This window comes from Wolffia australiana, chromosome 4 (genome assembly GCF_029677425.1).
Source record: "Wolffia australiana isolate 7733 chromosome 4, ASM2967742v1".
In the NCBI taxonomy this organism is placed as follows: domain Eukaryota; kingdom Viridiplantae; phylum Streptophyta; class Magnoliopsida; order Alismatales; family Araceae; genus Wolffia; species Wolffia australiana.
Genome location: NC_135838.1, coordinates 15,714,016 through 15,728,348, shown reverse-complemented (window position 1 = coordinate 15,728,348; position 14,333 = coordinate 15,714,016). Strand labels below are relative to the sequence as shown.

The 14,333-nt window shown below is 37.8% G+C and overlaps 1 protein-coding gene across 1 annotated transcript; it reads left to right on the top strand.

The window, feature by feature from the left end:
• The first annotated feature begins 436 nt into the window (after positions 1-436).
• TIM50 (Haloacid dehalogenase-like hydrolase (HAD) superfamily protein) lies at positions 437-6,347 on the top strand. Its single transcript, XM_078573938.1, has 10 exons — positions 437-838; positions 1,921-2,009; positions 2,199-2,235; positions 3,248-3,309; positions 3,413-3,526; positions 4,147-4,251; positions 4,337-4,435; positions 5,631-5,787; positions 5,876-5,978; positions 6,069-6,347. The coding sequence occupies exons 1-10, from the start codon at positions 553-555 to the stop codon at positions 6,112-6,114; spliced, it is 1,098 nt and encodes a 365-aa protein (XP_078430064.1). The 5' UTR covers positions 437-552; the 3' UTR covers positions 6,115-6,347.
• Positions 6,348-14,333: the final 7,986 nt, after the last annotated feature.

The window sequence follows — 14,333 nt, the reverse complement described above, 5'->3', positions numbered from 1 at the left end:
ACTAAAAAACCGTTAGATTTATACTTTCTGACGGCTGAGATTTTGCCTCGTGGTGTCAGTAAATCTATTTCTTGGCATTTTGGAGAAAAGTTCCTGCATTAATTCACAAGCAAAAGGACACCACTTAAAAATAATTGGAGATATGCCACTCTGATTCTCTCTCCTCCACAAGGGTTGTTCTTCTGGTGACAGAAACGTGACGGGACGCCGCAACAAGGGACGTGTGACGCTGTTGTCCTGGGTTTTTTCAAATGCTGTGGATGTGTGACGGGACGGTGACGCGACGGAACTTCCATCACGTCACCGTCCGTCACGGATCGTCATCCGTCCCGTCACGTCCGAGGCGTCCGTTCTCTAAGTGGAGTGATTCGAAAATTGGTATCTTTTATTTCACTTTTTCGAACCCTAATGGTGGAAATTGGAATAATGTCTAATATTTCTGCTTCAAGAACAGTATCGTGCCAACCTGGCTGATTCCTCCTCTCCGATCGCTAAACCCCGAAAAACCTCTGCAATCTCGATCCTCAGATCTTTGCAAGTAGGGGAAGAACAATGTCAAGCCTGGTACGATCCCGCCGTCTTCTCTCTCACACGTGCAAGCGCAGCGGCGATGTGCGGCGACTCTGCTCTCCGGCCGCCTCCGATGCCTCTGCAAAGCAGCAAAGCTCCTTGCCCAGCGCTGCTTCCATGGCGGATCAAGCTACTGCGTCCTCTGCCGAAGCTGCCTCTTCTGGAAGCGCTAACGTTGCGTCAAAGTCGCGAGCTTGGAGTTTTCTCAAGTTTGGGGTTGCTGCGACACTCACGGGGGCTGTTGGCGCTGCCTCTTATGCTACATATGGTAGTTTCTTCTTCGAAACCTTTTGTTCTCCTCGGTCTTGGGAATGAGAACTGCGGATGAAGGGTCGGATTTGGGGTATCCCATTGTGAAACCGTGGAGGGATTTCTTTTTTCTGTGGGTAGACATCCGATTTTTTTGATTCCGTGGAACACTCAGTCGTCTTATTTTTCTGGGATTTATTTGTTGGAATTCTCTTGTGGCCTAACTATGACGATCTTGAGCCTAAGAGAAAAAAAGTCAAATTTTTTGGAGATTTGTCATTTGAAACGATTACAATATTGTAGGAGATTTTTCCCCCTGATTAATTATTAAATCGGTTGCGCTTACCATATGTTTTCCAAAAAAGTTAAATATTTTTGTCATGTTGGTTTATCTTGGTCGTCGAATGCGATCTTTGGGGCTCGTAACTTCATGGTACTGGTTGGCTAATATTTGCTTTCATAAGGCAAACTCAGAACCACGCCAATAAAACTTATTTTTTATATTACGGGCCAATAAAGAGTTTTTTCCTTGATGGTCTCCTTTGTTAAATTTTCTGATTTTTTCACGAATCTTTTATCCTATTATACCCTATAACTTTTCATATTAATCATTCTACACTTCCTCTGGCTAAATTCGATTGAATCGTTCTAATTAAATCCCCCTTTTAAGTTCAGCCAGTTAATATCTTTACTTTATTAAATTTCTTTCGGTTGCCTATACTTACTGTCACCTAGTTGATTCTCAGACGCCTTTCTGGACTCATGCGAGATGAGTAGGAAGTTTTCGTGGATTAATTGTTATTCTAGTTCGAAAACCGTTATAATGATAGATTCGAGCTTTGAAACACATCCATAGCTATTTGTTGCGAACTTAAACTTGAGTCTAATTTTTTTATCTGAATCATTACTTCAATCCGGAAAAGTTTTATTCAATGGAATGCATGTGGTGCTTTAATCTCAAAGCCTCATAGTGATCAGGATCTGCATATGAGCTTCACCTTTCTTCAATATTTCTAGTCTATTGTGCCGTAGTTTTGGAAATAAATTGACCTTCTGCTTTACTTTTTGCTGTACTTCAATTGGGTAATGGTTTTGTTTCAGCTTATAGTTTGGATGAAGTGAACGCAAAAACTCGTGATTTTCGTTCCTCTAGCAGTTGGACTGTGGGTGATGATGCGCCGTCCACAGATGTAAGTTTTTCTTATTTTTCTAATTTTTGGGATAAAGATGTTTTTTTTTGGGACAAAGAACTATCCTGTGCTTTTAAATGACATATCTATTTATATTTTTCTTACTTGTATTTTGGTATTTTATTTGTTGTCCATTAAAAATATTATGATTACTAATGTTTTTTAAATCGTCAATTGGCCAACGGACAGAAGCTCCAGGCGTTGGTCTACTCTTTGATCATGAAGGGTAATAATTTAAACCTCCTGTGCTTGCTTTTTGTTTAATGCGGTATTTATCTACCCATTACTTTGCTTTTCATTTGAAGTAGCTTTTCCCCCTTCGTAGAATTGATCATACCTTTTTTACTTAGTATTTAAGAAAGTTTCTTCTCGTTGTACTGCGTTTTTAGCTGAATGTAGGGATACATTGCTGGCTACTGATGAATGAATCCTCTTCTTGGAAGAAAAAAAATTGAAATATATTTTCTTCATTTGTTTGAGACAGTTACATACGCAGGTGGCGTTTTCCTCGCAAATGAGAAACTTCTTCATTTGCGAGCAAGAAGCTTCTCATTTTATTTTAATATCCAGAACTAAAATTCATATTACTGCTCAGTCGGGTTATTATCATATGTAGTCTTTAAGTTTAGTGATCTCAGTTGGGATATGCAGAAGTACATACTCATTTTAGATCCGAATATTCACTTTCTTACATTATTTACTTCATCATTTGAGTCATCACGTGTGAAAACGACTTGATCTCTCTAGTACTGTCAATATTGTTCGTTTTCATAAAAGTGTGACCAGACTAAAGAATGGAAATATTTTTTTTAAAAGATAAAGAGTTGAAATATTAAGGACTCGGCGACCAATTCCAAGGTAACATTATACGCACTATATTCAATCTTTGGTAGCTAAATTACTAAAATATAACTTGACGTGAGGCTCACATCTGACATTAAAAAAGGCTCATTTATCCTGTTTATGAAGTGGCCTAAACGTGGAAGCCTAAGATATCTAAAACTTGGAAGCCTAAAATAAAAAAAGAAGCATCATCTATTTTTCTGTATGGAGCTAAAAAAGGAAATCATATAGGATTCATGCATTTTCCTGCTTTATTGGTTTGTTTTTTCTTGTATATTGAATGCCATTTGCAAGTGCATCTAGAGTAAAATAATTTGCGACTACGAAATGAATCATGCTTCTGCGGATCCGTGTTCTTTATCTTCTAAATTTCCTCCTTTTTGAAAAATCTGCAGTCCCTGTGAAGGCCATTGAGATTTACATGGATGTCAGAAAATCCATTGAAGAACAAATTCAGGTGTGGTACCTCTCTTGAATATGCAAATTTTATTCACGTTGAAAGCTATTTGAGATGCATCTTCCTTTGTCTCGATTTAATCCGTGTAATCTGTGTTTTTTAGGGTTTTGTGGAGCCATCCTCAGAGAAGCTACTTCCTGACTTGCATCCACAAGAACAGCATGTATTCACTCTCGTTTTAGACTTGAACGAGACCCTTGTTTACTCCGATTGGACGGTAATATTTTCTGTTTCAGAAATATGTTTATGTACCTCTTCTCCATTGCTTCTTGCTGCTGGGGTTTTCAGAAACATAATATATAATTTTCAACAGCTGACATCTGAGAAACCTTCTACTTGAGAAAATATTAAGTTATTACAAAATCTATCTTTGGCATCCAACTTTTATGACGCCAACCATGATCTCTGCTCACTCGTTATACAAAGAGAGTTGTGTACTTTAAATTTTGGTGAGAGTAGCCATTACGACCATGAAACAAAATATTTGTTGAAAATTGTATTTATTGCGTGATTTCTTGGGATTCTCTTGAAGAACCCTTTCCTCCTGGACGGCCTCTCATGGCTCAAGCCTGCCTTATAAGATAGGGAAAAATGCCTCAATTTTTCGTTCCATGAACAGCACCCGATAATGCTTTTGGGTTGCGAAAGGTTGGGTCCTAATGTACCTTGGATCTGATTGAAATCGGATCTTCTAAAGCTATAAATTGCATAATATTGGATATTTTCTAACTTAGTGACATACTAGAAAGAAATACCACTATGAAAAGATAAACAAGCGCATGCTGATACCCCTCTGCTGTTAAAGCTTCTCTCATGTTTGCTCTTCTTTTAAAACAGAGGGAGAGAGGCTGGAGGACTTTTAAGAGGCCAGGCGTGGATGCTTTTCTTGAGCACATGGCCAAATTTTACGAGGTCGTCATATATTCTGATCAGATGAGCATGGTAAATCTTTGCTTCGTTTGTATTCCAGACATGAAAAATCTAACCCCACTACGTGCATTCTGACCTACTATATTTTCATGACTAGTATGTTGATCCCATAGTGGAAAGGCTGGATCAGAAAGGTTATATTCGGTACAGACTGTCTAGAAATGCTACAAAATATAAAGATGGGAAGCATTACCGGGTAAGTACGGTTCTTGTTCCAATATTGGTTAATACTTTTCTCGGGGGCTTTAATTTCTTGAAGTTGTATAACTGATGCATGATAATTACGTCTTAATTTCTCAGTTATATAAATATTGTCGGAAAATTTCTTCAAAAACAAAGAATGTCGGTAATGCAGGATATACTTTATTTCAAGGTTGTCTCTTGGTTTTTGGACTATATTTTCTTTAGAGAGGTTATTTCATTCTCATCTTCGTGAAAACAAAGAGCTTTTGTGAAACTTTCTCTTAACTATGGTTTTAATTTTTCGTTTTCTTACGTATTTTGCTATACATGATCAACGATTTTAGGGATCAATTTTTTTCCATGCCTTGCGATGCCAAGTGATTTGATGTGCTTGTTTGAAAATATCTGGAGACAATGATTGAGAGGGCAATAGTGGTACTACTGAACTTGTTTGACCCTTTTAGTTTAATTCAAAAAAAACACAGCGGTTTCATGCCATTTAATGTTAATCATGCGCTAGGAGAACAATGAATTCTGTGCCATGAGTCTCTATATAGTGCCTAATGATTTGCAGTGACGCCATGACATGTTGATCAATTTTTAGCTGAAACCAAGGTAAGAAGAAGAAAACTTTGAAGTGTCATATTTGTGCTGTAATCTGACACACACCTGAGGATATATATGTGGGCAGCTTGAATGTCAATGTGGTCATCAACAGAGGGATAAAGAGGGAGATGGGGGATCGATCTAGGACGAGAGAGATTGATAAGAGAGTAGAACGGCTGAAGATCCTATGAAGAAGAGGTGACTTCTGGCCCGGGGGATCGTGAGATATAGAGATGACTGAGACACCTGGATGAAGGAGACTGATGGGTTTGCAGAAATCCTACTTCAATTCCAATGTCTACCGGATATGGGCCTCCCAAGGACATACAAAAAAATCCAGAAGTTCCTGAGAAATGAAGGGCTCAGAAACAAAAGAACATATCTGGTCAAACTAATTATGAATCAGTTTGACCACATATATTTTCATTGGTTTTCCCTGTGTGAGTTCTTCAGTTTCTTGATGCTTCAGTCTTATTATACTAGGCAACGACTTGGCCAAATCATAATGTCAAATCAACGTCCATCTGTTAAGACAATGATATGACAACACATATATATATTTTACGTCTTTGACCCCTCTTTCCTGTGTTGGAACTTAACAGGATCTATCAAAGCTAAACAGAGATCCCGCACACATTCTTTACGTGAGTGCTCATGCGCTAGAGAATAGCCTTCAGCGTGAAAATTGCGTGTTCATCAAGCCGTACAAGTGCGAGAACAACGATACAGAGCTCGTGGATCTCATTCCTTTCCTTGAATGTACGTGCACTTTTACCACATTCTTATTTTTTAGTATATTTATTTACTCAGACTGTAAACTCTATTATTCTGTTCTCAAACATTCCAGACGTGGCGCGTCATAGACCCACTGACATAAGACCCGTTCTGACATCATATGAAGGGCATGACATACCATCAGAATTCATCAAGCGATCAAAAGAATATCAGAAGTAACAATCCTCCGATTACTCCCTTTTTAATCTTTCTTTTATTTTCTAATTGGGTAGTAATGCCACTGTTGGGTTTAAATTTTCTACCAGGCGGATGCAAGAGCAGAAGCAACAGGGGCTATTCTGGCGGCGATAACATGGTCCATACTAATGGGCCTCCTACAGCGTGTTGTGTATTGATCCTCGAGAAACGTGTGCTTTGGGTAAAGAACAAGTTTATTCTCTTTCAATTTTTGCCATGATCAAATCCCCTTTCTTTTTCCTCAACCTGATCGCCAAGATTGGCACTTATGGTAGGGGCTGATTTTCGTCTAAAGAACATGTCTACAGAATATATTACAAATCGCCTATGAGTTCAATTGTTTGAAAGACTGGGTTTTATTTTATTTTAAAGCGCCAATGTTGGTACGTTGGATTATGTAAATTCTATACGAAGGCAGGTCTTACTTAAGAATGGTTAATGACCAAGTTTAGAGGAAACTGTCCGGAAGAATCTTAACTTAAATTGCTATTCGTGGCTGAATAGTTTACCTTCCCGAAATGGAACCAGTTGCCTGGTTCTTCAGAGGGCTTGAGGGGTTGACCATCCATTGTCGTATTCAATTGCTTTGAAATGATGTGTTTCTTTACTAAAGATGAAGGGCTCTGCTTATAAGTGTGATCAAAATACAGCAATTATGGCGTTGATTGGGTTTACATTTATCTATGGATTATTTCTTCATTTTGATTTAAAGCACCACTGGTTCGTTTGCTCTAGCTCTCTACATTTTTTTGTATGTAATATTGTAATTTTGCTTATTTTTTCAATCTGCTACTCTTATATGGCCCAAAAGCATTTCAGCTTCGTCGATCTAATCTACAATGTCTTCAATATATATTAGATGATGAAATCTTGAAGCGTTGTTTCAAATTACATCTTGACTTTAATGAATCTTTTTAAAAAGAAACAAAGTGTTCAATATCTGTTTAACTATAGCTTGAGGTAAAAGATTTAAACTAATTCAATTTTAACTTTATATACATCTACTGGATGCTCACTAACTACTGTCATTTGCAGCAGTAAATGACTAAAGTTCTCAAGAGTTTTTCGGATAGAAATCCGTTGAAGTGCTTGTTAAGCTCCAAGTAATTATTTAGTCTATTTTTTTAAAGATAGTAATTCCTTAGCCTTCTTGATGTGATCATGGTTGAAATACCACAATTTGCTTATTATTTTTGATGTGATTGACTTGCTTCTCTTTCCTACATGGAACTAGAATGATAAGCTCTAGGATTTTCTATGAGTCGACTAGGAAGTTTACTTAACTTCCTCTTAGTAAGAGTGGACCTTCACTCTGAAGATTTTTCTGCAGTTATTGGAGTTGCTAGTGCAATTCCTTAACTTTTTTGATAATACTGGAACCTCTGTAATATATGAATCATCACTGGAAAAAATATACTCAGTAAAAAATGACTTCACCCAGAAGTGGTGTTATGCATATACGATCGCTGACATGTATGAGTTTTCCAATTTTTCTTGAACGAAACTAGTTTACTAAAGTTTACGACAATTAGGATAAGTTTGAAAGTTTTTATTACTTTTCAGTATATTCGTCCACCTATTTTAAGTAGTTATCCCCCACCTTAAATTAAACTTCTATCAAAGAAATAGTTAATGTCACTAAAGGAACTCTTTAGATTATTTACGTTACTAGAATCATGAAGCAGTACACTTGTTTTTAAAATTTTTCATCACACTTCTGAAAATGCTCGAGTTAATGTGATTTCAGTAAGAACAACAAATGTCTGTTAAAAAAAGAAATGAAAACTAAAATATTTATATTATGTAAGATACTTTCATGACATGGAGAACATCTTTGTATTGATGAAGGCGTATACATCTTAGAGGAATCGTGGATGCGTCTGTCTAAAAAATATTAGAGTGCTGTAAAGTGGTGAACAGCTTTAGGAGATAGAGATAGAGAATTAACCCAATGATGCTGGGTATGAGAAATAGGGTGCAGATGTTTTAAAGTAAGCTTTGACGCTGGTTTAAACTTAAAGTGGAAGTATTAACTTTGCAAGAATTGCTGGTTCAGTAAGGATTTATAATATGATTCTACTATATGGACAACCTACATTAAAAGAATTATGTTTTTTTTGGATACGTGCATAGCTATTGTTATTAGTTTCTATACGTAGAGGTTGCTACTCCAATGCTGATAAGAAAATGATTAACATTCACTTATACTAGAAATATGTAAAAAACTATCATTCTTGGCTTACTATTCATGACATCCACGTTTGATGAGTAATGGAAAAGTTTTTTTGCAGTATAGGTGTGCAAGATCAGCTAAAAATATGGTATCGAATTGGATTTTGATTACACATCACCAGCCTCTTCTGGAAAATGTACATTGATATTAAACTTGTAACATATATACCCCTTTCTACATAATAGTTTTGATTCTTTCAAAGGCTAATAATGATATAATCTATAGCTCGTTTTTGTAGTGATGGTTGTTGTAGTCTAACATGAATCATGATTATATAATCTGCATTTGAAACTGATAACGCACAAATTCAGTGGTAAAATAATATAAATATGTGTTATCTGGGGGTATTAAAGTGATTTAAATGCATATTCTCATAAGGAATTATCATTTATCTGCATTAGAACCACTTATTGAGCACTAATCAAAATGAAGTTAATTTGGTGAGTATATGATTTTTCTGATTTTCTTTGGGTATTCTTCCAGGACTTTTTGTTATCAGAATATATTTATATATTTGTCAAAGGCTTATTTGGGTCAAAATATTTTAGATGATAGGTTTCAGCAGGAGATTGGGTGATTTTGGAGGGAAAAATTTGGAGAAAGAAGAGCCAAAACAAGCACAGAACTCGAGGAGGCGGAGGAGGGAGAAAATTGTAAAATGGGGAGACAGCCCACTTCGAACCCTCATATCTCGCAACTCCACCGTTGGATCACGCTCAAATTTTGATTGTGGGTTGTTCACTTTATCTACTTTCAATCCAAGGGTGGAAATTGCCAGAAACTCTAGAACTCTTGTAATGAAGGGACGACCAAGGGCAAAAGGGAAAGTGACTTTACCCTTTCACCCAAGGTATTTAAACCTTTTTTTCTTTTCTCTCCGTCCATTCTGGAGTCTTCCATCCACAGCTGAGCAGACAGAGGAGGAAGTTCTTGGATCAAACAAGGTTCTGAGTTCATTTCATTACATTTTCTGGTCTTGATTTCTAGATTGTATTCTTCTAAATCGCATTGGCTTGGGCGAAATGTTCTGGCCCTTTCTAGGAATCAAACCTGATTTTGCTTGAGATGAATATTGAGCTCTGAAAACAAAAATGAACTAAAAGTTAGATAGATTTCATTTCCTTGTTGTTTAAAAATTAGACAGCTCCTAAAAACTCTTGAGAAAATTGAATCAGCTCCTATATAGATTATCATTCCCACTTACATTATCTTAGTCCCTACTCTATTTATGATCTCTTGATCTTGATTTCAAGATCAAGAAGCCGAAATAGATATCTCACAAATACAATCCTAATTTGTTTTCCCCTTTCCTGAGGTTCTTGATCTTCCTGACAAGATCGAGAAATCCAGATAGGAATCACTCATCCTATTATCTCCTATATATTCCTCTCCCAAATTCAGCTCAAAAACCACTAATCAGATTGAACATCTCATTACCTACTAAGCCTCTTTTGAATGATCCCCGATATTCACACTATACATAGAAGTATTGGGGTAAATTTATAAATTGAATTGCATAATCTGAATTTTACAATGACAGTAATTAAGGCATCTTAATCACCCAAAAATTCAGTTTATCAGAAACTTGACAAAGAGGTATAATAATCTCACTAATGCGTTCTTCTCCCAACTTGAGAGTGTAATAGATTTTAGTTTCATACGCATTTTACACTGGAAATTAAATTCTTGTTCTCGTAAATGTAATAAAGAAATAATTTTTTATTTAATCATAAATTTGATGTTTACGTTTTGTGAGACTACCGAGGCATCATAGTACTGCGATGAACTTCCTTTAAATATCCAAAATTTAGTTTATAGCATGTAACCAAACTTTCTTAATCAATTTTAAAAGACTGTATTTCAACCATGTGATTTTATTAAGTATTAGTATAGAATATCAAATACTATTTTAAGGAAAAAGTATTCCTACTAGTTTAAATTATATTCTGTCCCATTTCCCAACAAAATTAGGCTTTATCATTTAATAATGAGTTAGAATCAGGTATTTTACTGTAAACTTCATGACATGTATTCATATGTCTTGTCTATATTCTAGGATTGAAAATTTTAAAAAATAAATTTAGAAAATAAATAATCCTTAATTTCATTGAGATTTTTCATTGTTTTGAAAAATTGTTTGATGCTAAATGGCTTCTGTTCATGCAGCTAGTTGGGCTGCCTCTGTCAGGACTATTATGTCTAGTTACTTACTATATTATCCAGTATTTTTGTCATCTTAGATCTAATTTAATTTTATTATTATTAATATTACCCACGTATAATTATACATGAACTAGACATTATATTAGAACTAGAGTTAGTGGCGTCAACTCGCAAGCCTCAATAAATGTAAATATTCTGTTTTCATACAGGCATGCGACATGAGCTGGATTATGGGTATACAGTGGGATTTAATTAAAGATTCGATGTCCAATATCGTTAAAGTCATCATCTACTGGTTTCTCAATCGGTACCAAGATTTCTCGCTGTAAACATATAATATTTCTTCATCCTGAGATTCTCCATTTGTGTAAAATGCCCGAATTTTTTCATCAAATTTATGTCAAACTGTCATTCATGCATTTTTAATGATATGCTGGTAACTTTCATGGGACACAGTAGTACTTTTGATTCATTATCGGGTTAAATATCGTTTACAAATACAGAAAGAGACACAAAATAGATGAGGAGAAACGCTTAAAAAAATAGAATAAATACGTGTGCCCTGTCAGAAGCAAACAACAACGTAAAACGAAGCAGATTTCCATCTCCCAAGGACACTATCGTTGGGAAATTTACTATAATTCACAGACAAATTCTTGGCGAGCGGTTGCATCAGGGAATATAAGCGTCGAGCTTGAAGGAGTGGAACTCTACTTCCTCGTTGGGGACCTTCTCAGAGACAATTATCTCAAAGATGGTAGTTGGGATCTTCTCGTAGTTCGGCTCACCGTGCCAAGAACACGCGATCAAAAGCTTGTAATACTTGCCATTGACCTCGGCTCTTATCAAATGCACGAAATGGTCGCCCTCACCCGTTCGAACATTATACTGTATGATAGATAATTTGCCAATGGCAGCGGCGTGTTTGTAATCCTCCACTCTTTTTATCGTTGTCCATCCCGTGGTAGGATAATCTGTTGTAGAATAAGCCTGAAACGTTATCGCCAAAAGAACGGCCACGAGAAGAATAATAGAGGGCAGGTGGAGCTTCATCGCGTTTTCTTCTACTGTAATCTTTGTTTTCCTTTGGAGTTTCTGTGACTTGTATGGAAGATGATTTTGCTCGTATTGTGTATATATAGAATTATAGAGTGTGGTGATTATTCTATACCGGGAGAGTCGCCTTAAGTTTAAGAAACGAAGGTAATGAAACCATGGAACCGTGACTTACGCGCCAACTAAATGCCAAGTTAATGCTCATGCGCGTGAACTTCTTGGAAGGCTTCCGAGAATCTTGAATCGGAACTGATGACCAGCGGGCCAGTCAGAGTCAGTGGCCGAATCCCAAAGTAATAGAAGTCTGCATGAAACGCTTCATGACTTCTGACGTAAATCTACACGTTGATCCGCATTCTGGTTTTTTTTAGGGAAAATACTACGATAGAGCATGAACTTTCGTTTTTGTCAGCCGGGCGGCATGAACTTTCATGCTAGTCTAAAAAATAGCATGGGCCAATAAGAAGACGCCACTTGGCGTCTTCTTTTTTGTCAGCCATGGTCAACTGCTGACGTGGTAGCCACCGTGGCAGCCAGGTGGACTCCACGGTGGCATCCACGTCTCCGGCCGCCGCCGACGCCGCCGCCCGTCTCCGTCCCCCACCGCCGCCCGTCTCCGTCCCCCACCGCCGCCCGTCTCCGTCCCCCGCCGCCGCCCGTCTCCGTCCGCCGACGCCGCCCGTCTCCGGCAGCCGACGCCGCCTGTCACCGCCACCGACGCTGCCCGTCTCCGTCCGTCGATGCCGCCCGTCTCCGGCTGCCGGCGGCAGCGCCCGGTCGTACCCGTCGCGTCGGCGGCGGGCGAGGTGGTGGCGGCCAGGAAGGGCGGGGCGGCTCCCTCCTCTCGCTGCGCCCCGCTCGCTCCCCCTTCCCTGCCGTGCGGCGCCTGCTCCCCCTTCCCGCGCGCGCCCCTGCAGCGGCGCCGCGGGGAAGGGGAAGCGGCGCAGCGAAAGGAGGAGCCGTCCGTCCTCCTCCCTGGCGCCACCACCCCGCCTCCGCCGCCCGGCGGGACGGGTACGACCGGCGTCGTCGGCAGCCGGAGACGGGCGGCATCGACGGACGGAGACGGGCAGCGTCGGTGGCGGTGACAGGCGGCGTCAGCTGCCGGAGACGGGCGGCGTCGGCGGCGGTCGGAGATGTGCATGCCACCGTGGAGTCCACCTGGCTGCCACGGTGGCTACCACGTCAGCAGTTGACCATGGCTGACAAAAAAAAGAAGACGCCAAGTGGCGTCTTCTTATTGGCCCATGCTATTTTTTAGACTAGCATGAAAGTTCATGCTGCCCGGCTGACAAAAACGAAAGTTCATGCTCTTTCCTAGTATTTGCCCTTTTTTTATTTATGAAAATAAATATTTTTTGATGAAAGTTCGATGGGTACTGGGGCGCCTCTGGCTCTTCTATCAACGCCTTACTCTTCCTTTTTCTACTGTTCATAGTGATATCTCCCTCTGGTTCTCCCATTTCGTTTTTACCCTTGTACCCACTTTGGATGATCTCTGGTTCAATTCTCGTCTACAAGTAGGATTTCTTGAAGTTGTGAGATCATCCTAGATGTGTCAGGGATCTCCTGAAGCCATGGTAAGATCTGCTATCCTTGTTTACATGAGGTAATGGAAGATTCTTTCAAGAGACAAGGCTTATATTTGAGACTCCATTTTATCTTAAACAATGTAGAATCATTTAACGAACTTGATTTTGTTCATTGATTAAAATAAAATATGAATGAGTTTATTTTCCAGAAATAAAAACAAGGGAATATTTTGAAGGGGTTTTACTTAAATTTCTCATATTTAACTGAATAGATCCTAGTCCAAACCTTAAAATTTGGGGAAAGATACCTATACCTTACATAACACTTTTTGAGGATTTAATAAGCCTCATTCAATAGGGTGACACATAAATGTGTATTAAACTGGATTCTTAGAAAATCCAACTCAATTTTTTTTGATGATTTAGTCGTTGTCCTCTAAGGGAGATGGACATGCTATCTTAGTATTGAAAAAAAATGAATTAAAATTACAATAAAGTCTCAGTCTACAATTCTTGTCAAATAAACAAAAAAATGATTTTATAACAAGTTAACCTGCCGAGATAAAGCCAATTTTTTGGGTGTTTCCTAAGAAAGCATGAATACTATTAAAAAAAACTATTTTTTACTATCAGTCATTTCTGTTAGTATGCAAAACTTTGGCCCATTAAGGCAGTCATATCTGTAAGTATAGTAATTATAATTATTGTATATATTTTAAAATTAAACTTAATAAATTGTTGAAAAATGGGAACTACGAGCCTAACAAATGTTAGGAAAGCTAAAAATAAGAAGAGACAGAGGGGCGATGGCTTGAATACATGTGACTTGTATCTTCATTTTCACTTGTATTAATAACTCAAAAGCCCTTTAAGATCCAACATAATGCATCTTCTTTTGAAAAATGAAACCTAAGTGTTTTGCACTAAGTGAATGATATAGTGATAATAAAGATCATTTATTTTAAAACTTTTATCATATGTATGAGTTTTCTTACTTTGCATTACAAGTCGTATATGAAGTGAAAGATGGATGCAATTGTATGAAATAACATATTATCATTTTAATGGATGATTATAAGGGATATAATCTTAAATAACTAAGTCCGCATTTTGTGGACAATTATTTTACTATAGAAAACTTATGATCACATACTGAAAGCACAAATCAGATATAAAAGTTGAATTGACAAAAAATAATTCATTTAAAAGATTGGATGATTTTATTTAATGCAAGTACATGTGAGAAACAAGCTAATTCCACATTCAACATCTAGTCCATTGTTCATTAGTACGGTGTATTCAATATAGTGCATGTGTGATGCTTATAATGAAGTTCATGAATTCATGAT